The sequence below is a fragment of the Eptatretus burgeri genome, chromosome 8, assembly GCF_056783735.1.
Source record: "Eptatretus burgeri isolate ZD-2024b chromosome 8, Ebu_testis_v1, whole genome shotgun sequence".
Classification (NCBI taxonomy): Eukaryota; Metazoa; Chordata; class Myxini; order Myxiniformes; family Myxinidae; genus Eptatretus; species Eptatretus burgeri.
In genome coordinates this window covers 70,565,392-70,590,880 of record NC_140968.1, presented here as the reverse complement: position 1 = coordinate 70,590,880, position 25,489 = coordinate 70,565,392, and the positions used below count along the sequence as shown (strand labels likewise).

Sequence of the window (25,489 nt, the reverse complement as noted above, 5' to 3'; positions counted from 1 at the left end):
ACCAACTTGTGATTTTGTCAAGGTAATCTGACCTTGTACACGGTTTCCTTCTGGGCAGGTTATACAATAGAGAAAAGAAAGTGCGACGCAAACTGCTTGGCCTTGAAGCAAGGTTGTGTATGCGTTGTTGTGATATATGCGGTGTTGTGATATATGCGGTGTTGTGATATATGCGTTGTTGTGATATATGCGTTGTTGTGATATATGCGTTGTTGTGATATATGCGTTGTTGTGATATATGCGTTGTTGTGATATATGCGTTGTTGTGATATATGCGGTGTTGTGATATATGCGTTGTTGTGATATATGCGTTGTGATATATGCGTTGTTGTGATATATGCGGTGTTGTGATATATGCGGTGTTGTGATATATGCGGTGTTGTGATATATGCGTTGTTGTGATATATGCATTGTTGTGATATATGCGTTGTTGTGATATATGCGGTGTTGTGATATATGCGGTGTTGTGATATATGCGTTGTTGTGATATATGCGTTGTTGTGATATATGCGTTGTTGTGATATATGCGTTGTTGTGATATATGCGTTGTTGTGATATATGCGTTGTTGTGATATATGCGGTGTTGTGATATATGCGGTGTTGTGATATATGCGTTGTTGTGATATATGCGTTGTTGTGATATATGCGTTGTTGTGATATATGCGTTGTTGTGATATATGCGTTGTTGTGATATATGCGTTGTTGTGATATATGCGTTGTTGTGATATATGCGTTGTTGTGATATATGCGTTGTTGTGATATATGCGTTGTTGTGATATATGCGTTGTTGTGATATATGCGTTGTTGTGATATATGCGTTGTTGTGATATATGCGTTGTTGTGATATATGCGTTGTTGTGATATATGCGTTGTTGTGATATATGCATTGTTGTGATATATGCGTTGTTGTGATATATGCGTTGTTGTGATATATGCGTTGTTGTGATATATGCGGTGTTGTGATATATGAGTTGTTGTGATATATGCGTTGTTGTGATATATGCGTTGTTGTGATATATGCGTTGTTGTGATATATGCGTTGTTGTGATATATGCGTTGTTGTGAGATATGCGGTGTTGTGATATATGCGTTGTTGTGATATATGCGTTGTTGTGATATATGCGGTGTTGTGATATATGAGTTGTTGTGATATATGCGTTGTTGTGATATATGCGTTGTTGTGATATATGCGTTGTTGTGATATATGCGGTGTTGTGATATATGAGTTGTTGTGATATATGCGGTGTTGTGATATATGCGTTGTTGTGATATATGCGGTGTTGTGATATATGAGTTGTTGTGATATATGCGTTGTTGTGATATATGCGGTGTTGTGATATATGAGTTGTTGTGATATATGAGTTGTTGTGATATATGCGGTGTTGTGATATATGCGTTGTTGTGATATATGCATTGTTGCAAGCCACACACATCAAGCGGTAAGTTACGCTGCAATAGACACTGGCAAGTGAGCACGAACCCTGCAGCACTGTCTCTTTTTATTTACTTCTACTCGGAATTGTGGAGTAATCTACCAGGAAATTATAAGTGATGGTTCCCATCGTGTGCTGCCTTTTTGGCTGCCGGTTGCATCATTGGTGAGGAGTGCGGCTATGCCGCTGATGCAGTGCCCCTATTACCAGTATACTGGTGCTCGCTTCGCCAGCCTCGGAAGGATGACAGGCTGAGTCAACTCCCTCGTGATAATTCAGTGGCCAACGGGGCTCGAACTCAGGACCCGAGGTTCCCAAGCCACCACCCTAACCGCTAAGCCAACACCAGGCTATAAGTGATGGTATTAACAACTCGTTGGTATAAAAATTAATCACAACCTGAAGGTAGTAACGATATACAGATACATGTGCCTGGGGGTGAATAAGCAGGTGGGAGTGTGAAAGTTCAGGTTTCTTTGTGCAAGCAATGCCATGCCATGTGTATGGCACCTCCTTCATGCGTTTCTTCGAGTCTTCAAACTCCTTTCTTGTTCTCTTTAACTCAAATTATGATTTTGGGTTCTTTTGTGCTCACTGATGTTGGTATATATGCTTGTGTTGCAATTTTGGAATAGAAATTGGGTACAAGCAAGATTGGCAGAATTTGAATATCTAAATATTTTGCGAAGCCACATCCACCATCAAAGAATGACTATTGGATAGCTTGTACAAAAAAGCCTGACAATTTCAATAAGCTCCTTGCCAGAAAATAACAATTGATAGCACAGGGACACAAAAGCATGCTCGGCTGTTGTAATGGCAACACTTAAACATCTTACCTTTTGGTCTGACATCTTCAAGGGAAACACTTCAATCATTTTTGGCTTTAGGAATCGAATAAGGAACCCAATTATAATCGGCAAAAAAAGTCACCGTCTGCACAAGATAAGACGACTGATGATCACCTGAACGTATGAGACATGGAGCTGCCACCAACAGGAAGGCGCAGTTTCATTATCAGCACTTTGATGATGGAAAGGAAAATGATGACATTGATCTGCAGGAAGAATTGTTCACAAAATCACCCTTCTCTGCCGATACTAAAAATCTATAGTAGAGGAAGCAATAGGTGGGATAGATGAGGATGGGAGGAGGTGAAATGAAATTTGGCTTTTGTACTTCTATACATTTGCATTTTTCCAATCCATTTGAAATGGTTTATTTTTGGCAGAATATTGGAAATAGGAAATAATTTAAAATAATTAAATAGGAACAACAGCGATCCTCCGACTCTGCTCTGTGCAGTCTGCTCAGAGCTGGAAGGTTTGTCCTTAAATTGGAATTTTCCCAGCTACCTCTCCAGATCTGTTTGCCAAATACCATCCTGTCTGTGTGGTCCACAGACGCATCTTGGTAATTAGGATTCTATGCAGTTTTTTGGGGGGTTTGGCAGGTTTTTCTTGGTGCCATGACAATAATGAGGTTTGTATTATTAAGCAGGGATGGCAGGATAGCCGAGAGGTGTGCGCACTCGCTCTGAGCTGTCTACCTGCTCAGAATGTTTGAAAATGGGGTTGAACCTCTGACCAGCTACAAACGGTCTCACCCTGCTGTTTGTTTCGCATGCAGGGCCATACATCAATGTGTGCACCATCCATCGGAAGGACATCAAGCCAGAGGAGCAGTCTTCCAGCATTGGCTGTTGGTGGACATTAAATATCCCATGGTGTCTTTCGCAAAGAGGAGGCAAGTTATTGCTGATTGAAACCCTGAATTCATATTTTAAATTCCTGCCAGCTTCAGCCGAATATCAGGTCCTGCCAGCCAGTTCATGTAAGACTTAAGCCAAAAACTTTCCCTGGCTGACCCACAAAAAGTGGGAATAATTGAGGTAGTAGTAGTAGTAGTAGTATCATCCTGGTTTGTTGACAACAGCTATTGGTGGTATTGTCACATATTGGACAACTTCCTTCATGTTGGGGCAACTTCGATGTTTTCAAGTTCAAATAAAGTATTTGAGATGAACTTCGATAAAACACCAGCAAACAAGAAGGGCATGCTTCGACATTGCAATGTCGCCCGATATGCCTCCACCCAAATTATGACATCATTATACATATTTGTACCAAGTTTAATATTTTGAACCTAGGTTCAAGGATTTAAATCAAATCATTCTGGCTGCCACATCATGCATCCGATTAGGTTGAAATTTAAAACACTTATTCCCCATAGCTACGAGACCATAATTGCAAAGTTTCACATTGATTGATGAAGCTGTTCAAGATAATTTTTTTTTTTTTTTAAGATTTTCGTTGAATCCAAAATGACTGCCAGACCATGTGACCAATTAATGCTTCGTGAACACCCTGGTATCCCCAACATGTGGGTGAAGTTTCCCCTTGATCTGTTAAGCTGTTTTAGATACGATTTTTTGAAGATTTATTCTTCAAAAAAATCAGAGCTGTCAAACCATGTGACCTATCATAGGTGGAGAACTTTTTGTTCCTCATGGATCAGCGATCATACCTGCAAAGTTTTGCCTCAATCTGTTCAGCTATTTCAGTGAAGAATTTTGAAGGTTTAAAAAAAATATTTATATATATATATATATATATATATATATATGGCTGCCAAACCACATGACCTATGAGGTCATCAATATCCCCCCCCCAACCCCCTTCCCCCAATACAATTTAGCCCAAGATGACCCTCAATAATTTTCATACTGATTGGATAAAGCATTCAATGTATGCAATTCTGACATTAAAAATATCACAACTATTTCCCACGGGGATTATTTGACATGTGCCAAGTTTCGATTTTTTTTTTCCATGGAATGGTTTTGTAGTTACAAAGGTCCAAAGTTTTCCTTTTTTCCAACATGGCTGCCACACCACACGACCGGACACAATTATCATTAAAATATTCTACATGAGTATTCACACCGATGGTGAAGATTTTGTGTCAATCACATGAGCGGTTGAAGAGAAAACAAAGAAAATTAGCATGGACGGACAGACGGATGGACAACCTGAAAACATAACGCATCCAGTGACTTCGTCAGCAGATGCTTAAAAACAAAAAGAATGGCTAAAATATAATTTTTTTGTTATAATTTTATCAAAATTCATCTGAAAGAGTATTTGTTTGAAGGACAGTTCACATTAAAATGAAGATAATTTATTATTTGATAATCGTATGTATTATCAACTAAAGTTAAGTACTGTCGTAACCCGCAACTTGCAGGGGATACATTCCTGGAAAATGCCACGAATGTCGAATCTGCGAATGTCGGGGAATTGTTTCAATGGGGAAAAGGGGGACAGGTTCCCGACAGTTTGTGATTCATAAGGCAAAATCAAAAATCCCATGAAAAACCGTTAAAAACTGTGAATACCCCCGTGAAAAACCACGGAAACACGAAAAAAAAAAAACCAGAGCACGTACCTCTGCCATGCAATGCCTGATCCACGAGAACATATCTGGCCCAAAACGTTTTTTTAAACTCGAAGGGCACTCGGGAGTGCGCATATCTCCGCCCTGTAATACCTGATCAACGACAACATGTCAGGCACAATCGATTTTTGAAATATTTTGCTATATATTATTTTTGAGTCCGAACTCTCATTGGCGAAGAATCACTTTAAAATTCTAATAGTCGGATCCAGATCCGGATCTTCACCAAAATCTAATCAGTGCGTCCTTGTCACACACTGAAACTGTCCATAAAATTTAATCCGTATCCGTCCACAACTATTTGAGATATCCTGTACACAGACAAACAAATAAGAAAAACATGTGCAGAGCACTATACTTGCAAAATCCAAACCCACTTTAAAGGTTGCCATGGATACATCAAATTGTCCATTCATTAAGATTGAAATTGACAATCTTAATCAAAGGTCAGGTCAATTGGATGAAAATTGATTGTTCTTCAGATTGAAATTGATGATTTTAGAAGTTTGACCTTGAATTTACATTTGACCTTTTGACCTCAAAAATAGTTAGTTTCCCAATCGGTTTACTGACTGTGTTGTGTGAGAATACCAATGCCGTTTTGTTCAAATATAATGCTCATAGTGACGAAGAATGCTAGCAGACCACCAGAATGTACAAATGGTTCAGGAAGGTACTACAGTACAACCACAAAACCCACAAGAATTATCCGTCTCGCCCCGATGGAGTTGCAAGACTATTGGTGTGTGTGTGTGTGTGTGTGTGTGTGTGTGTGTGTGTGTGTGTGTCTGTCTCACTGCGTGTGTCCGCTGTATATATTGTTCCTTTAAACTAATTTTCCCTGCAACCGCTTGTCCAATCGATGCAAAACTTAAACATACTGCAGGAGGAACTCCCAATTAAGAATATTTTTTATTGATAACTAATGTCGTAGGTCACATGGTGTGGCAGCCATATTTGATTGAAGGAAAAAAATGTGGACATCTTCTTTGAAACCACTCAATGAAAAAAAAAAGCTGATACTTGGCATCATCAACTCTATATGGGGGATGTAGGGTTATAATGTCATTGGTGAAGTATTCCAGCTATAATTGGTTGAATCGAAATCCTTATCCGAAAAAAAATCTGAAACTTCATAAATCTGATGTACGACCCGATACGAGTGAAGTATTACATTTATGACGTCATCAGTCACATGGTGTGGTGGTCATATTGGATTGAAAATACGAACGTAAATCTTCTCCAGAACTGCTTAACAGATCGATATGAAACTTCAAACAAATGATAGATTAGCCATGGGGGAAATTTTGCCTTAATGTTCACAAAAGTGGGCATTAAATATCCCAAAAATCAATAAAGCTATGGATAATGGCAATGTATGTCACATAATAGGGTACATGGATGATGCAGATATGGGCCATAATAGTAGTGTGTTCAGTTAATGATGGTATTTTTGTTCAAAATGGTGCGCGAGGCGAGACTATGCACTCTACCAAGTGCCGTTCTAGTTAGTAACCTTTTCATCACAATTAACTATAAAATGTTGGGAATTTGGTTCAGTAGTTTACTTTACTTTCATGCTCGATTTCAAAACATATTGTACACAAAGCTTGCCAGATGGTGCATAAGCAATCATTACATAAGTGCATAAGTACTAATGTACAATACATACTATAATTGATAAAAATATGGGGCCATTGATGATCCACCATGAAGAGTTGTTTTTCAAAAGTATCCAGCAGCTGCAAAGAAAAGAGAAATGGAAATGTTCACATGAACAGACAGGAAGGTAGTTGGATGTCACACTTCCATGTATTCTACATCACCACTGTCAAACTCATTTACCAGGCATTTGAATCCCTACCTCTTCATAAAGCTTCACCGAGTGGAATTCGTAGACAATGAGCATTCACTTTCTGTGTTAGAAGAGTATCGATGGGGATCATTCCCCTCGTAAAAATTATATGGGTTCAAATTTTTCTGTAGGGGACTGAAATCTTTGGCAAAACTAGTAATGAAGTTGAAAGATAGTTCTCTGTTTCATAAATATATATATATATATATATATATATATATATATATATATATATATATATATATATGTTATTCGTCTTTCGGCTGCTCCTGTTAGGGGTCGCCACAGCGGATCATCCATTATGATCCGCATACTGATTTGGCACAGGTTTTACGCCGGATGCCCTTCCTGACGTAACCATGGACGCCTCTTACGACGCAGGGATAAGGATTGGGTTTCGCCATGATTCCGGGCTGCCACACACCCTCTCATAGCACAGCCCAGCGCAGAGCCCACCCCCCCCCCCGTCCTCAAGAGATCCTCCAATCCAAGCCTCCGAGTAGCCGGATTACAGGCGCACGCCACTTCACCCGGTATATATATATATATATATATATATATATATATATATATATATATATATATATATATATATATATATATATATATATATGTATATATTATACCCGGTATATATTACAGGCGCACGCCACCACCCGGTATATATATATATATATATATATATCTATCTTCTTCTTCTTTCAGCTGCTCCCGTTAGGGGTCGCCACAGTGGATCATCCATATGATCCGCATAGTGATTTGGCACATGTTTTACACTGGATGCCCTTCCTGATGCAACCCTGGTCGCCTCTTGCGACACAGGGATCTGGTACACCTATTTTAACCGGGGTATACACCCACCCAGTACATTGGTACTCATTTCGCCAACCTCGGAAGGATGACAGGCTGAGTCAACCCCCTGGTGTATTAATTCAGTGGCCCAACGGGGCTTGAACTCAGGACCTTTTGGATCCCAAGCCGCTGCCCTAACCACTGTGCCAACACCAGGTGTGTGTGTGTGTGTGTGTATATATATATATATATATATATATATATATATATATATATATATATATATATATATATATATATATATATATATATATATATATATATATATATATATATATATATATATATATATTGTATTCAATGTCAGGTTCGTAGAAGACCTAATACACTGAAAGGATCAGGACACAACAGAACTAAAGGAACAGTAGAGAGAGGGGAACACCAACAGCAGCAGCGTTGAAGGATAAAAGAGAGGAAGACTTGAACAAATGAGGAAAGAGGGGTGGGAAGGATGCACAGGGTGGACAAGATGGATCATAAAATCATATGGAAGCATAACACAATCGATTTTAAATGACACCAATGAAATTATTGTCATTTACCCTTGGAGTTCGTGTCTTTGTCGTGTTCTCAGCGGATAGGCAAGTGTTCAAATGTAACTGACCTGTAAAATTACTGTTATAAACTCACCTTTAAAAGTCTAAATGTAGACAAATACAAAGGTAGTTGAACATGGACATGATTGGGATTCTAAATTTAATTCTGGATGCTATAGTTCTAAATTTTGGCTAGAAAAATAAAAGTTACTGGGGAGTTGATGAAAATTTGACTATGGCATTTCGCCAATACATGTGCACACTTTCCCCATTGATGTGGTAGTTCCTTGGTTCCTTGGTACCATCTGCCTATAAATCTCTGGGATGTGTGCACAGCCATTTCAACACACCCACTTTCATGTCTTCATCATTCATAAACCTGTTACCCAGATGTTTTTTGATTGGTCCAAATAAATGAAAACCATGAGGTGGAAAGCCTGGATTGTATGTTGGATGAATTCGAACTTCCAAACCCATCTATCCTAGAGTAGTGGTGGTCGCATTTGATATTTGAGGGTGAGTATTATCACGCTGTAAAATCATGCCCTGATACAACATACCTGGCCATATGTTTGCATAACAATGATTATGATCAGCAGCCTCTGTAAGGTGAGGGAATACACTTTTTGTTCAGTTTCAGAACATCAATATAAAGAGGAAGGGGTTGGCAAACTTTCAATAGGAAATGATCATCTTTCTGTGAGAGTGTGGGCATCTCCATCAGGATATTAACAACCATCTTTGCCATCCACAAATTCCATTGTATGGAACATTATAGGCAATATAAACCCTGACCTTAAATTTGGCAGACTATTTAAAATGCCCTCGAGCAAGAAGTGAGACTGTGATGGATTGTTATGTTGAGCAGTCATGACTTATGATGCCATTATAATACGGGGGGGGGGGGTATCGAAATGACGTAATCTGCCCCCAGAATGTTTGGCGCATGTGCAGAAACCCCAGGGAATGGTGGTGTTGAGGGTACCATGTGTGAGATAAGAAGTGTAACCTAAAAAGGCTCACAAAGCTTTTAAAAGAAGCCAAAATACTTGGAAAAGTACCTGAGAGAAAGAGTTGTGCCTCTGCACAATGAAAGACTTGGATAACTTTCTCAGCTCACCAAACAGGCGAGCTACCCGTGCTGCAAACTCCAAACCATGTGGGCTGGGGCAAAGCCCGAGTGTACGGACATATGCTGCACAAACTCCTCATGAATCGCAACCGATGAATGAACTGTGTATCTGGATCGGTTGTTTCTGAACACTGAACATATCTGGGTCTTGTGAAAGTGCAGTTTAAGATTAAAATGATGATATTTATTATTAATAATGATGGGAGGTGGAGTAAGCGTTAGGGTTAGGGTAACCCCCCCCCCATCCCCAGAGCACCCGAAAGACTGGAGTAAGGGGTGGGAGCTATGAGTGCTGGTATAAGTATATTCTTTGTTTGGTTCCAGGGCCACAATATAAATAATCCTAGATTTTTGCATCTATTGCTCTTAACACGGGCCGTCTGCACTGGGATCCTTTGTGCCAGGAAATGGCTGATCAGTTTCTAACCAAATGCGTTCAGTTATTCCACAACTTTACTGCTCCCCAAGGTCGCTCAAAGGAGCAAACATTGACTGTACACACACGGGAAGCAGATGGATCGAACATGTTTCTTACCTTCTTCAAGGTTTATTTATAAAGAATATGGGGAGGGGGGGAGGTGGATGGGCCAAGCAGTTCTGAACAAACCATGCGAATCAACAGACACAAAAAGGGAAATGGAGACAGACAAAATTGTATAAAAAGATGAACTAGAATGGCACTCGGTAGAGTGGATACCTCTGCCAAACTGAACAGTTTACGCTTTGTATCCCGCTGATAGGCCGGATTTGAATCCGGACCTGAACCAAAATCTAATCTACTTCTTCTTGTCACATTACCAACTCATCCACCCAGTTTTTGTCATAAGTCGTCCACAACTTGTCATCCACAACAAGTCGTCAGATTCCGGTTCCGGGTTTGGAGCGTCGAGAGGTCTCCTTAGGGGCTCTCTGCTGATGATCTCAAAGATAAGTTTCCGGTCATTATTTGTCCCATTTTAACTGTTTATTTTTCTCACCTACATGTTACTGTGTGTTCCTAGTTCGGTTTTGTTTCAAAAATCGTGCTATTTTGTGAGTTTTTGGCGACGTTGTCTTAGCGGGTGTTTGAGGCCCAGGCTTGAGGCCTACCGGTTCCCCTCAGTGTACGATCGTTTTATTTGTTTTTTCTCCCATTACCTTCAATTTCTATCTTCCCCACTTTCCTAACGTCCCCCATTTCTCCCAACTAATCTCTCTATTTCTTATCTCAAATTTAAAAAAAACCACCACCTTTCTCCTGATTCTGCTTCTTCTTCTTCTTTCACATGTGTAGTACTCTTTACTGTATCATAATGCACTACTCTTCTGATATTTAAACAGACTGCTCTCATTTCGACCTCTCCTTCATTCCTTGCCAAAAAAATCCAACTGTTACAGCGTTTCTTCTCTCCATTCTCTGAATTCACCTTTATTGCATCCACCAAGAAATGTGTTAAATCGCATCTCTGAGGTAAAACTTTAAAAAACCCCAGTTTGCTATGAATGTTCGCTTTCCATCAACCATTCTCTTTTTCCAACTTCAGTGCCAACTCACCCCTCCAACCCCTCACTCTCACTCTCAAAGCAACCATCCCACTCTTCTCCCTCCAAGCCTCCCTCTCACCTCTCTCAAAAACTCCCCCCTCACCTTTCTCCCAACATTCATCCCCCCCTCTCATCCACAAAGCTGCCTCCTTCCACTGCCCTCTCACCTCCATCTCTTCACTCCACCTCCTCAAATCCTCAACTGCCTTCTTCCTTCTCTCTTGTCCCCCCTCTCCCCCAGCACCACAGAGCATTTTCTCCTCCTCATCCGGCCCGCTCCCCTAGCTATTTGGAAATCCCCCACACTCTTTCAACAACCCTCCTTACCTCCCCTCCTCGTCCCTTGTCCTACGATCCCCCTCCCTCCCCCACCCCCTGCACCCAAAGCCTCCTCCCCTACCTATTCATTAAAAGTGTGGACCTCAAATATCCAGGGCCTTCATTCAAACCTTTCAGATCTTTCCATACAGGTTGCCACTGACAAACCAGACATAATCTGCCTCACAGAAACTTTCCTCCCCAAGACGTGTCTGACTCCCAAGTTTCTCTCCCTGGTTACTCCCTCCTCCGGTATGACAGACCTGAGCCTCGTCCTGGTGGAGGAGTTGCTCTCTTCATCAAAGACTCTATTCCTCACTCTCCATGCACTGCTCTCACTCCCCCACATCCCCAGGAATACATCTGGCTATGGCTTCCCCTCCACTCCCACCTCATGTTTATATGTGTACTGTACCGTCCACTGAACAGTGATGACTCCATCTACACAACACTATCCGAAAACATGGACCATCTTCTATTTTCTCATCCAAACTCTCTCTTCCTCTTACGTAGCGACTTCAATTGTCATCATGCCAGTTGGCTAGGTGTGGGTACCTTTCTCACCTGTCATGGCACTTCAGCAAAAGCTTTCTGCGACTCATTGGGACTGACTCAATCGGTCAACTTCCCGACCCGGATCTCAAGCAATGGTACTCCATCTCTTCTGGATCTGATTTTGACAAATTTCCCTGACAATATCTGCTGCTCTTCCTTCGCTCCAATCGGTTCTTCTGACCATGTCCTTGTCAAAGTGGACATCTCTCTGGCTGTTATTAGAGAACCACCTCACCGCCGTCGAGTCTGGCATTTCACTCAAGCCGATTGTCAGGGTCTACAAGCAGCCATCAAACTTATAGACTGGTCTCCTATCGCTACTTTCTCCAACATCAACTCATCCTGGGAATTATTTCAAAGAAACTTGCTCTCCCTCATGCACAGATTTATCCCCTCTTGTCTTCAGTTGTCCTACCCTTCCTCCCGCCCTTGGTTTACTGAAGCTTGTGGCGAGGCAGTTGTCCTGAAACAACTTGCCTTTGCCTCATGGAAAGCAAACCCAACTGAGGGCAATTTCAGTTCCTTCCATAAAGCTCGGAACAAGTGTGTATCTACCCTCAGGAGAGCCAGAAAACAACATCTTTCTCATCTCAAGTCTGAACTCTCAAACCTCTCTCCCTCCTCAAAATCCTGGTGGCGTCTAATCAAATCTGTTTCTGGTGTATATTCCCCCTCCATCCCCTTCCTTACCTCAAATGGCCGCACTGCTGATACCGCACGTGAAAAAGCTGCATGCCTAAACTTGGTGTTTGCAGTTAAATCTTGTGTCAAAAACCCATCGCTTTATCTACCCACCTTCCCCAGTCGCACCCAACTGTCCCTGGACTCTGTGTCCTTTTCTCCTGACAAGGTGGAGAGCTTGCTGTTAAACCTCAACTCAGATTCTGCAACCGGTCCAGACGGCATCAGCCCACGTGTCCTAAAAAAAGTCTTTCAATCCGGACAAATCTCACACTCTCACTTTGTCTCTTCAAAAGGACCGTTTAGAAAACCCACCCATCCACTTTCTCAACAATCCTCTGGAAGAAGTCCTTTCTTTAAAGCTTCTGGGTCTCACTATCTGCCATGACCTTTCCTGGGAAAGTCACATTTCAAACCTCGCCTCCAAAGCCAGTCGCCGACTGGGAATCCTCCGTCGTGCAAAGTCCTTCCTCGGCCCTCCTGAGCTCCTGACCACTTACAAAGCTTTTGTCCATAGCCTGATGGAGTACTGCTCTTCCCTCCTGGCTGGTGCTCCTGCCTCACACCTTTCTCGGCTTCACGCTGTGAAGGGCATTTCGCTCGATCCTCACTCTGTCCTCAATCCCTCCCCCTTGTCAATATCTCAAGATCTCTCTTCCAACTGCATGCACCCTCACCCCCAACTCTCTGTCCTCCCCTCCTCATTTCTTCCAATTCTTAATAACATTACACAAAGATACACAGGGAACTTTGGCTCATGAGAAGGCCATTCGGCCTATCGTGCCTGCATTGTTCCTGTCCCAGTTTAAGGACAATGTTAAAAGTAAATAAAGACGGAACGTTAAATTCACAATCACTTCCCCCCTTTCTTCCCTTATCCTTACTATAATTCACAGACCGGTGTTTGTGTGTTTATTTGTTTCTCGTGCTACTCCTACTAGAGTTATGGGCCAATTCTATCCAGACTTGCTATATAGGATCGGTATGACCACAATTGGTGTTTATGGGTGTTTTTATCTTTGCTGGTGGTCTTTGGGGTAGGGGATGTAAATTCTCGATGTAAATGTGTATCATGTCGCGCTGCCTGCAGGTTGGGGAGGGTTTTGCAAGTCTCCAGCATTTACAGTGCAGTATTCCTGTCCCCATGTTTTCCAGTGCAGTCAGGTGTTTTGAATTATAAGCAGTAGGTGTTGTTGTTGCTTCGTGCACGTAACTTCATGTGTTTTTGTTTTTTGCCGACACAGAGCTCTCAGTTGCTTATACACCGCCAAAATAAAAGTATGCGTCAGAAGAACGTGTTGCATGTTTGGAACAAGATGGCCTGTTGGGCGGGTACTCTGCTAGTCACTATTAAACAACTGTAATTGCATTCCTTCAATAAACATTGGAAACGATAACTGGCCAACATTGAGATGTTGCCTTTTTAATTTTTTTTTTTTTTGAAAGCATTTTTTATATGAAACTGTAACTGTAATCATATGCATTTGCGGTCGAAAAGATTTTAAACTTTTAAAAATATCCCCTCTGAATCAGTAACCACCTGGAACCTAACCCCCTTTTTCCGTTGAAACGACGCATGACATTTGTGATGCCGCCATTCACAGCATTTTTCATGAATCAGGAACCGCCAGGAATATATATCCCCCTTTTCCATTATGTCCCGACATTTCGCAGATTCAACATCTGCGGCATTTCCCCTTAGCTTATCCCCCATGAACAGCAGGGACCGACAGCAAATATATTAACAGTAAATTGGAGGAATGATCGACACGTCTCATCCACAGATATTTCTGAGTCTGATTTGTGTTCAGTAACAGAACAATGATGATTAACCATTTTGAAATTGCCACTCTTTCGTCTAAATGCTGTGAATTATGTTTAAAAGAGTATTTGAATTGCAAATTTCGTACGAGCAACGACGGGTTAAAAGTACCTGGTGAGCAGCACTGAGTCAGTGTAAAAACACACACACACACACACACACACACACACACACACACACACACACACACACACACACACACACACACACACACACACACACTATGTGCATAAGGCCTTCATACATCATTTTAAAAGTCGTGTATTCTTAACAGAAGATTTGTATGGATTTTGAGTTTCTCTTATCTCATGATAAAAATGGGGGGCAGTGAAGTGAAATATTACTCACCCATTGTTATTGTACTTTAGTTGGTAAAGTAGCCAGATAGTTGCAAAAAAAGCTGGAGCTCCTATAGAAGAGAACAACAATGTTGAAATTGTATACGTGTTGAGTGAAAGCAAGAGAGAGTCAAAGGTTACACCACTTTTCTTGAAATTATGGAGGTTGTGGAGTCAACTGCGGTACCAATCTCAGCTACATACCTATCTCTTATTGTGCTTGGCAGAATATTTAGTTATCGACTTCTTTTCATGGCTCGTATCGTTTCTGGTCAAGTTGCATCGTTGTACTTTTGAAAAACTCTCATACGAGCCTCGACAGAGTATAAAACAAAACAAAAAAAACTCCATAATACATTGAATTTAATTGTTACAAGTCTGAAGACGACGATGGTTCACGAGCGGTATTTGACGATGTAGATTGTTTCAGAAGTCAAGGATGAGACAATGTGATAATGTTTGACCAAGTTATAAAAATGATAAACATGATGTGGTACGAGTGACAGGTTATTAGCTGCAAAATGTCGAAAACCCGGTTTCGTTCAACAACTTTCAAAATTTGACCTTTGCATAACGTTTAAAGGTCACAAAACAATGTTGTGGACATTAAAATAAGGAAGCAGGATACGTGCTATAGCTTAATGGGGTTAGTTCGTCAAAGAAGGTCGAAAACCCGGTTCGATTCCCACAACTTTGAAAATTTGACCTTTGTGACCTTTAAAGGTCAAAGGTCAAGGATTATGACCTTTGGTGCAACTTCCTCTGGAACATTCCAGGAAAAATATAATGTCATATAGGCTATATGGCATTTCGCACTCATCAGATTATCCAAACTTTGATGAAATCAGTGTAAAAACAAACTTGAAGGGGGCGCCACGGGCAAGGTGTTCAGGCTTGAGCAAAATGGTTTCAAGACTTTAAGTGGGGAATGACCTCAAGATTATGCATAAAAAATTGTCATCCTAGTTCTCAAAGTTTGGGCAGTCGTATGATTTTTATGTCAAAATTCGAAATTTTCTAAATTCGTGACCTTGTGACCTTGACCTTGGGACGAAAATGAAAAATCTTGCTCTGTGGGGCTATGCAGGTGCCATTGGGCTAACGAAATACCGAAACCCCTGCCAGATTCGACAAACCCCTCGGAGAAGATGTAACTTGAAATCGGCTACCCCCTAAAAACACATGTTTTTTGGGCGTGGCTCCACCCATAATAGGCGCACCACGCCAATTTTGAGGAAAACGCAACGAGATCATGATATAAACCTCCCACCAAAATTTTGCCAGGATCAGATCAAAACCCACAGAGCTATGCTCGAGACAGACAGACAGACAGACAGACAGACAGACAGACAGACAGACACACAACAATAACGAATATAGTGGTCACTTATTTTTTTCGTGAACCAAAAATATATATCTGGACTTTTGGTAAGTGTTGCTGTTTTGTGAGTTTCATAGAGTGGAAAAAGTTACTGCTTACCCCAACCGAGGAAGACGTAGCACCAAAAATATTTGTATGTCGAGAAAGAGACTGAGAGAAGCATTTGTAGGTAGATTGCTTCAACAAGCATCCAACTGAAGGTAGCCATAACACAGTAATGTAAGAACACCATGGAGGACCTGCACCACACCTGGAGAGAAGATACGGTAATTGAAAGGTATCACTAAATATTACGAATATTCATCACATGGGAGGTTTGGAGTGTGGAGGCATTTGCGAAAGAGTAAAATTTCACATTTTTATCGTATGCTTTACCTCAAGGGGAGGGATATTGAAAGGCATTGAGATGAAGGATTAAAACAATATGAACATCCCGTGTTTTACTCAAGAGAAAGGGCTGTGGGAGAAGGTGAGTGTGTACATTTCAAATGAAAACAGTTAAGATGCTGTATACATATTGCATTTACATGAGGAATAAAATGAGAAAAATAAAATTAATACAAGGAATAACATCGTGGAAGAGAAGGGGCTGTGTATGTGCAAAGGAAGGGGAAGAAAAGGCAATATTTTGCCTTTATGTGTATTTAATATACCAGTGACCATCAGCGCAAGAGCAGACTATGTCAAAATTTCAAAACAAATGTATATCTAAATTTTTCTGGAAATATTGTCACATCAATGAGTATGCTAACGCGGACCCGATGCACCGAAGGAATGTGCTTCACGAATGGCCGCACTCAAGAAGATAGCGTGGCTTTCCCTGGTCAGAATCCAAATCCTGCCGGTCTTGTAAAACGAATGTTTAACATTCTATCACCAACAGGTAACAAACCTGGCCGAAACGGTTTCCGCATGGGAGAATGGTGGTAATCAGGCAACACATAACCTCGACAAATCACAGGTATATTTGTGATGAGCTTTAAACTGCTCCCTTGTTATAAGCTTTTGGACTGCTCCCTTGCGATCGGCTTCACACTTCCCCCTTGTGATAAGCTTTAGACTGCCCCTTATAAGCTTTTGACTGCCCCCCTTATGATAATCTTTTGACTGCCCCCCTTATGATAAGCTTTAGACTGTCCCCTTGTGATAAGCTTTAGACTGCCCCCTTGTGATAAGCTTTAGACTGCCCCCCTTATGATAAGCTTTAGACTGCCCCCCTTATGATGAGCTTTAGACTGCCCCCTTATGATAAGCTTTAGACTGCCCCCCTTATGATAAGCTTGAGACTGCCCCCCTTATGATAAGCTATAGACTGCCCCCATTATGATAAGCTTTTGACTGCCCCCTTATGATAAGCTTTAGACTGCCCCCTTGTGATAAGCTTTAGACTGCCCCCTTATGATAAGCTTTTGACCACCCCCTTGTGATAAGCTTTAGACTGCCCCCTTATGATAAGCTTTAGACTGCCCCCTTGTGATAAGCTTTAGACTGCCCCCTTATGATAAGCTTTTGACTGCCCCCTTATGATAAGTTTTTGACCACCCCCTTGTGATAAGCTTTAGACTGCCCCCTTGTGATAAGCTTTAGACTGCCCCCTTATGATAAGCTTTAGACTGCCCCCTTATGATAAGCTTTTGACTGCCCCCTTATGATAACGAAACAGCTTTAGACTGCCCGCCTTATGATAAGCTTTAGACCGCCCCTTGTGATAAGCTTTTGACCACCCCCTTAGGATAAGCTTTTGACCACCCCCTTGTGATGAGCTTTAGACCACCCCCTTATGATAAGCTTTTGACTGCCCCCTTGTGATAAGCTTTAGACTGCCCCCTTGTGATAAGCTTTACACTGCCCCCCTTATGATAAGCTTTGGACTGCCCTCTGATGATAAGCTTTTGACTGCCCCCTTGTCATAAGCTTTAGACTGCCCCCTTGTGATAAGCTTTCGACTGCCCCCTTGTGATAAGCTTTAGACTGCCCCCTTATGATAAGCTTTCGACTGCCCCCTTGTGATAAGCTTTAAACTTTTCAGACTGCTCCATTGTGATAAGCTTTTGACTGCCCCCTTGTGATAAGCTTGAGACTGCCCCCCTTATGATAAGCTTTACACTGCCCCCCTTATGATAAGCTTTAGACTGCCCCCTTATGATAAGCTTTAGACTGCTCCCATTATGATAAGCTTTAGACTGCCCCCTTGTGATAAGCTTTTGACCACCCCCTTATGATAAGCTTTAGACTGCCCCCCTTATGATAAGCTTTAGACTGCCCCCTTATGATAAGCTTTTGACCACCCCCTTATGATAAGCTTTAGACCACCCCCTTATGATAAGCTTTAGACTGCCCCCTTATGATAAGCTATAGACTGCCCCCTTGTGATAAGCTTTTGACCACCCCGTTGTGATAAGCTTTTGGCCACCCCCTTATGATAAGCTTTAGACTGCCCCCCTTATGATAAGCTTTAGACTGCCCCCTTATGATAAGCTTTTGACCACTCCGTTGTGATAAGCTTTAGACCACCCCCTTATGATAAGCTTTAGACTGCCCCGCCTTATGATAAGCTTTAGACTGCCCCCTTGTGATAAGCTTTAGACTGCCCCCTTATGATAAGCTTTAGACTGCCCCCTTATGATAAGCTTTAGACTGCCCCCTTATGATAAGCTTTAGACTGCCCCCATTATGATAAGCTTTTGACTGCCCCCTTGTGATAAGCTTTTGACTGCCCCCTTATGATAAGTTTTTGACCACCCCCTTGTGATAAGCTTTAGACTGCCCCCTTGTGATAAGCTTTAGACTGCCCCCTTATGATAAGCTTTAGACTGCCCCCTTATGATAAGCTTTTGACTGCCCCCTTATGATAACGAAACAGCTTTAGACTGCCCCCTTATGATAAGCTTTAGACCGCCCCTTGTGATAAGCTTTTGACCACCCCCTTAGGATAAGCTTTTGACCACCCCCTTGTGATAAGCTTTAGACTGCCCCCTTGTGATAAGCTTTAGACTGCCCCCTTGTGATAAGCTTTACACTGCCCCCTTATGATAAGCTTTAGACTGCCCCCTTATGATAAGCTTTTGACTGCCCCCTTATGATAACGAAACAGCTTTAGACTGCCCCCTTATGATAAGCTTTAGACCGCCCCTTGTGATAAGCTTTTGACCACCCCCTTGTGATAAGCTTTTGACCACCCCCTTGTGATAAGCTTTAGACCACCCCCTTATGATAAGCTTTAGACTGCCCCCTTGTGATAAGCTTTACACTGCCCCCCTTATGATAAGCTTTAGACTGCCCTCTGATGATAAGCTTTTGACTGTCCCCTTGTCATAAGCTTTAGACTGCCCCCTTGTGATAAGCTTTCGACTGCCCCCTTGGGATAAGCTTTAGACTGCCCCCTTATGATAAGCTTTAGACTGCCCTCTGATGATAAGCTTTTGACTGCCCCTTGTCATAAGCTTTAGACTGCCCCCTTGTGATAAGCTGACTGCCCCCTTGTGATAAGCTTTAGACTGCCCCCTTATGATAAGCTTTCGACTGCCCCCTTGTGATAAGCTTTAAACTTTTCAGACTGCTCCATTGTGATAAGCTTTTGACTGCCCCCTTGTGATAAGCTTTACACTGCCCCCCTTATGATAAGCTTTAGACTGCCCCCCTTATGATAAGCTTTAGACTGCTCCCATTACGATAAGCTTTAGACTGCCCCCTTGTGATAAGCTTTTGACCACCCCCTTATGATAAGCTTTAGACTGCCCCCCTTATGATAAGCTTTAGACTGCCCCCTTATGATAAGCTTTTGAACACACTCTTATGATAAGCTTTTGACCACCCCCTTGTGATAAGCTTTAGACCACCCCCTTATGATAAGCTTTAGACTGCCCCCTTATGATAAGCTTTAGACTGCCCCCTTGTGATAAGCTTTTGACCACCCCCTTGTGATAAGCTTTTGACCACCCCCTTATGATAAGCTTTAGACTGCCCCCCTTATGATAAGCTTTAGACTGCCCCCTTATGATAAGCTTTTGACCACCCCCTTATGATAAGCTTTTGACCACCCCCTTGTGATAAGCTTTAGACCACCCCCTTATGATAAGCTTTAGACTGCCCTGCCTTATGATAAGCTTTAGACTGCCCCCTTATGATAAGCTTTTGACTGCCCCCTTGTGATAAGCTTTTGACTGCCCCCTTGTGATAAGCTTTAGACTGCCCCCTTGTGATAAGCTTTAGACTGCCCCCTTGTGATAAGCTTTAGACTGCCCCCCTTATGATAAGCTTTAGACTGCCCTCTTATGATAAGCTTTTGAATGCCCCCTTGTCATAAGCTTTAGACTGCCCCCTTGTGATAAGGTTTAAATTTTTCAGACTGCTCCCTTGTGATAAGCTTTAGTATCTGCTGGCATTAGTTGGTGGACATCGCGGTCCTTTGTGACGAGTAGGCGAGTTATCACTGACACCGTTGGCCATACTAAATGCCTGTCTTAACAACTGCTGGGAAGGCAATGGCAAACTACCCAGTGTAACCCTTGCCAAGAAACTGCTTCAACAGAAACTGCTTCGATGCTCTGTAACAGAGTAAGGTACATCAGAATCAGAATCGCAGGGAACCAAAATTGGTGTATGTACTGGATCTGGATGTTTTGTCTGGATGTTTTGTAAAGTATGGGCAGTATAAGTTGTGCACCTGGCAATTCTTGCTGTGATTAACAAGGCTGTAAATTGATTCAAGATGAGATGATCAACAAGGTAATTACCATTCACACGTGAAGCCAAAAGTGAGGTTAAGCAATTGGTTTATGTCCGTCTGTCCATCCTATCAGTTTAGGATCTTCAATGTACGATAATCAACATATTTAAATCGAATGTTAAATTATGAACACGAATCGGAAAACAAGTCTTTCGTTTTACCATACTTTGGCTCTGAATTGTCCCAAACAAACATGTGCAGAGAGGAGTGAGATAATATTTTTCCTCTGTCTGCCTGTCTGGCAGTTGAACAAAATTGAGAATCATTGCAAACAGGAAAAGGATGTCATAAAGGACACATAGAACAGGAAAGAATAACTGTAATGCAACATTTGTGATAGGGTGATCAATGTAATATTGAGACTGTGTAAAAAGGTGGTAAAACCTGGAATTAATTTAGTTATACGCCTTTAAACCTCATTAAACCCTTATTTAAATTGAATTATATGCTTGAACACCGTAGAACACAAATCGCCTTCTTAATACTTCAAGAACATCCAGCTTTGCAGTACTTTCACATTTCTATAGGGTGGCGTATAAGGGTTGTGTATAAGACTGCTTCATCGTGCTAAACTTCCAGATTTCTGTTTTTTGCGATCTTTAACATCATTTTATTTAAATTGAACTATATACTTAACAATGTCCATCTTCTTTGAATTCTCTCGTTTGAATCGGTTTTTTTTTTAATTAAAACAAAAACAGGATGCCTCTTGGGCCGCATCAAGGTGCTGATATAGCTTCACTTGGGCTGTGGGTTTACAAATACTGGACTATAAACAATTAGCAGTTAAGACTATAGGATGCACCTTATAGACTAAATAGTCAAACAAATCATTAACAATAAATCCTACCTTCGCATTTTAAATTTGAACTCAAGGTGTGTAATGCCTCAATCCTATTGAAAGAACTGCAGTCCTTCAAATATCTGATTGAAATTCCTCGTCGATTTTTCAAGCCATTTCATCATCGGCATATTATTTCTGAACACGTTTTAACACCAGACGTGCATGCACGCAGTAGTAATAAACTTAGGAAACACACTATATTACCTGTTTGTTTGTTTTTGAACCTGTATTTTCAAATGTCATACATTTTGTTATATTTCATTGAGTAATGATCAGCAACTCCTTTAAACATTAAGCTTTTTATCAACTTTCATTCAGAAAATACAGGTTGCATTGTGTTTGTTGAAATACCGAGCTGTTAATATTGCCCAATATCAGAAACATTCAAAATTATACTTGCGTGATAAGTTGGCTTCAGACATGCAGGGGACATTGCTAAAGGTATTTTTCCCTCAATAAGTATGCTCCGAAAACGATTTGGTACTCGTCATACAAAATGGTGCTTAAACAAAGGGTGCGGAAACAAAATGGTGCTAAAACAAAAGGGAGAGGAAACAAAGTGGTGCTAAAACATAATGGTTAATAAACAAAATGGTGCTTAAACAAAAGAGTGCATAAACAAAATGGTTCATAAACAAAATTGTGCTTAAACAAAATGGCGCAGAAACAAAAAGGTGCTCAAACAAAATAGTGCATAAACAATATGGTGCATAAACAAAATGGTGCTTCAACAAAAGGGTGCATAAACAAAATGGTACTCAAACAAAATGGTGCAAAACAATATGATGCTTCAACAAAATGATGCTTAAAGTAATGGATGCTTAAAGTGATGGATGCTTAAACAAAAGGGTACTTAAACATAATGGTGCTTAAACAAAAAGGTGCAGAAACAAAATCGTGCTCAAACAAATGGGTGCTTAAACAAAATCGTGCTCAAACAAATGGGTGCTTTAAAAAAAAGGTGCTCAAACAAAATAGTGCATAAACAATATGGTGAATAAACAAAATGGTGCTTCAACAAAATGATGCTTGAAGTAATGGATGCTTAAACAAAAGGGTGCATAAACAAAATGGTACTTAAACAAAATCGTGCTTAAACAAAATCGTGCTCAAACAAATGGGTGCTTAAACAAAATGGTACTCAAACAAATGGGTGCATAAACAATATGATGCTTTAACAAAATAGTGCTTAAAGAAATGGATGCTTAAATAAAAGGGTGCATAAACAAAATGGTACTTAAACAAAATGGTGCTTTAAAAACATGGTGCTTAAACAAAAGGGTGCATAAACAAAATTGTGCTTAAACAAAAGGGTGCATAAACAAAATGGTTCTTAAACAAAAGGGTGAGTAAATAAAAGGGTGAGAAAACAAAAGGGTGCTTTTCTCAATTATATAACACAGCCTTGAGAATAGAAGCTACTTTGTGGGTGATATGAGACAATGCTTGTCAGCAAGGAGTAGATAATAACCAAAAGACTTTATACATGGGTAAAGCTCATAATGCTATGGGGAAAGCTTACCACTCCACTCATGTCATCTGTTCAGCATAGACATTATGTGGATGTGTTTTCTATCCTCCAGTCTTGGGTATTTTTTCCTACAGCCCCCACATAACAAGGGAGGCAAAGAAAGCGAACTGGAACATGTTTTACAAACATATCAGCCAACACCAGTGTACTTGAGGAACGTATCAGGAGGTTTGGTATATAGCGTGGCTGAAGGGACGTGCAGTGTGTGGAATGTTTAAATTACGAAATTGATACACTTTTATGTCATTCTGAAATGGTCATTTTGATAGATCTTAAATGATCACCTACCAATGCTCAGAAAAGGTCCGTCAATAGTTGCACTCACTCAGGTCTTTGACGCATCACCAGCACAATTATTACAAAGAAGAACTTCGTGAAACCTCTTGCAAAGGTTTTTTTCATTGAAGAATAATGGGCTATCGGACAGATATTCAAAACAAGAAACTTGAACATTTGTGGTCAGTAGTCTGTGGGAAATTCCTAATGACCACACTAAAAGCAGAACCATTCGGGATCAGCTTTGCTTATGATTTCTTCACTTCCTGTTGCGAAAGAAAGATTATCTTTATTTTTTCCTTGTTTTGAAAAGAGGAAAAATTCTACAAACCAACTATGTTATCAGGTTTATGCCTGGTGTTGGCTTAATGGTTATGGTGGTGGGCTTGGGATCCCATGGTCCTGAGTTTTACTCCTGCTCGGCTGTTGAATTAATACCAGATAGGGTTGACTCAGCCTGTCATCCTTCTGAGGTTAGCAAAATGAGTATCAGCTTGCTGGGATGATTGAGCCATTTGAGTATCCTGTGTTGGAGTGGTGACCTGTCCAGGATTGTGCCCAAATAGCTCAGGAGACTGCTTTGGCAGCACCGATGCTCTGTACAGAGTATAATGCTGATGGATGGATTGTCAGGTTTGGTAATTTGCTATATCCAACAAATAAGATGCACAAAAAAAAGAACAAACTCCAGAAGCCACTTCCAAACGTTTTTGAGGGATTTCAACTCGCCTTGATACAATACAGACAAGCATATGCATGTACTGGCAGAAACAAGATGGAAGCCAACTGCTCTGACCCCTCTCTGTCTCTCTCAGATATGCCTGACTACTATTTGCTTCATTATTTATGGTGTGGCTCTGATGCTATTGATGCCCTCCACAGATTATTGCAGGAACTTGGAATTTGGCTGGAACCGTGGCACATAATGACCTCTTTTTAAATGATTCATTCAAAAGTGAGTACGTGAAATAAATAATTATACCCTGTTCAACTATTTTCCAAAGGTACTGTGGGATATTCAAAACGCACTACCAAGTATTAGCAGTACGACTTAAAATTTGCTCCAAAGAACAGCATCCTGTGATGCCTGTGAAATACCAGGTGATAGTTTGTAATTCGATCCAATTCAAGATAGCATTGAGGTGGTGATACAACATGAACTACCCATTGATGCCACTCAATATAATAATTTGTAACTCCATTACTAAAGATAATATAATCAATAAAACTCAACTTCATGAAAATCGGAGAAAAATTATTCAAGTTATGATCAAAAAGGTGTTTTTTGATAATTAGGTCATAGTCTGAAAAAAGTCGGTCAAGGAAAGCAAACAAATTTCAGGTGCACAACTTCAGTGCAGGTCCACTGTTGTGATGCAAGAACATCTTGGAAAGCCAAGCGGTGTTTGGGATTCTGCATTGGTAAAATTGAGAGATGACAAATATTTATATGAATTTTGTTCGAGATTCAGTTCTGAATTCATCCTGCACGGCTGTACCGCTGATGCAGTGCCCCTGTGTCTTTGGGCAGGAATTTGCAATTCGGCCAGGGTGCCGACGATAATTAACCTCCTCTTGTGAAAGAACACCGTGGAATTTTTAGCGTCCACCAACTAATGCTGGCAGACAGAGCCCCCGGTTTAATGTCCGTCCAAGAGACGGCACACACATTGACGCGTCACCCTGAATGTGAAACACCAGAATGACAGTTTAGACCTGGGCTGAGGGTCAAAACCAAGCAGGAGAGCTCAGAGGTGAAGGTGCATACCTCTACAGTCTAGACTACCCTGCCAGCTAACTTATATGGCAATACAGCAATTATTTTCTCACTATGAGATATAACATAATTTCAGCTAGGAGTCATTTTATAATTCAAGAAACAAAATATCATGTATTCATAGTCTTTATACATATAGAAAAGACAGCTTTGATTTTCAGCGTATATGGCAAGTTAATGTTTTAGTTGGTGTTTCTTCTGAGTGTGTTACCAGAGGTGTTTCACAGTCTTTTTGAAGGACAAAAATGTCCTTTATGAAGATGGAAATGCCCCGAAGAATGAAGGAAAAGAAGAAATTTACATGGATGTAGTTGCGCGTGCAGTGCAGCCTCCTACTCCATCCACAGTGCCACGCAGAAACAAGGGTGGGGATAAAGTTTGGCAAAATAAATAAAGATTAAAAAAAATAAAGATTATATGAACAGCCATTTTCAAAATAATATAAACAA

At 40.9% G+C, this 25,489-nt stretch overlaps 1 protein-coding gene across 2 annotated transcripts in view; it reads right to left on the bottom strand.

Moving 5' to 3' along the window:
* The window catches only part of LOC147022002 (vasoactive intestinal polypeptide receptor 2-like), a 75,262-nt gene that overhangs the window by 8,513 nt on the left and 41,260 nt on the right, over window positions 1–25,489 (bottom strand). For both annotated transcript variants that reach the window (XM_085892531.1, XM_085892532.1), the window contains exons 7-11: window positions 25,252–25,372; window positions 15,983–16,133; window positions 14,513–14,573; window positions 6,562–6,631; window positions 2,399–2,490 (exon numbers count right to left, since the gene is read on the bottom strand). In XM_085892531.1, coding sequence (XP_085748657.1) covers window positions 2,399–2,490; window positions 6,562–6,631; window positions 14,513–14,573; window positions 15,983–16,133; window positions 25,252–25,372 — 495 coding nt within the window. The remainder of the gene's footprint in view (window positions 1–2,398; window positions 2,491–6,561; window positions 6,632–14,512; window positions 14,574–15,982; window positions 16,134–25,251; window positions 25,373–25,489) is intronic.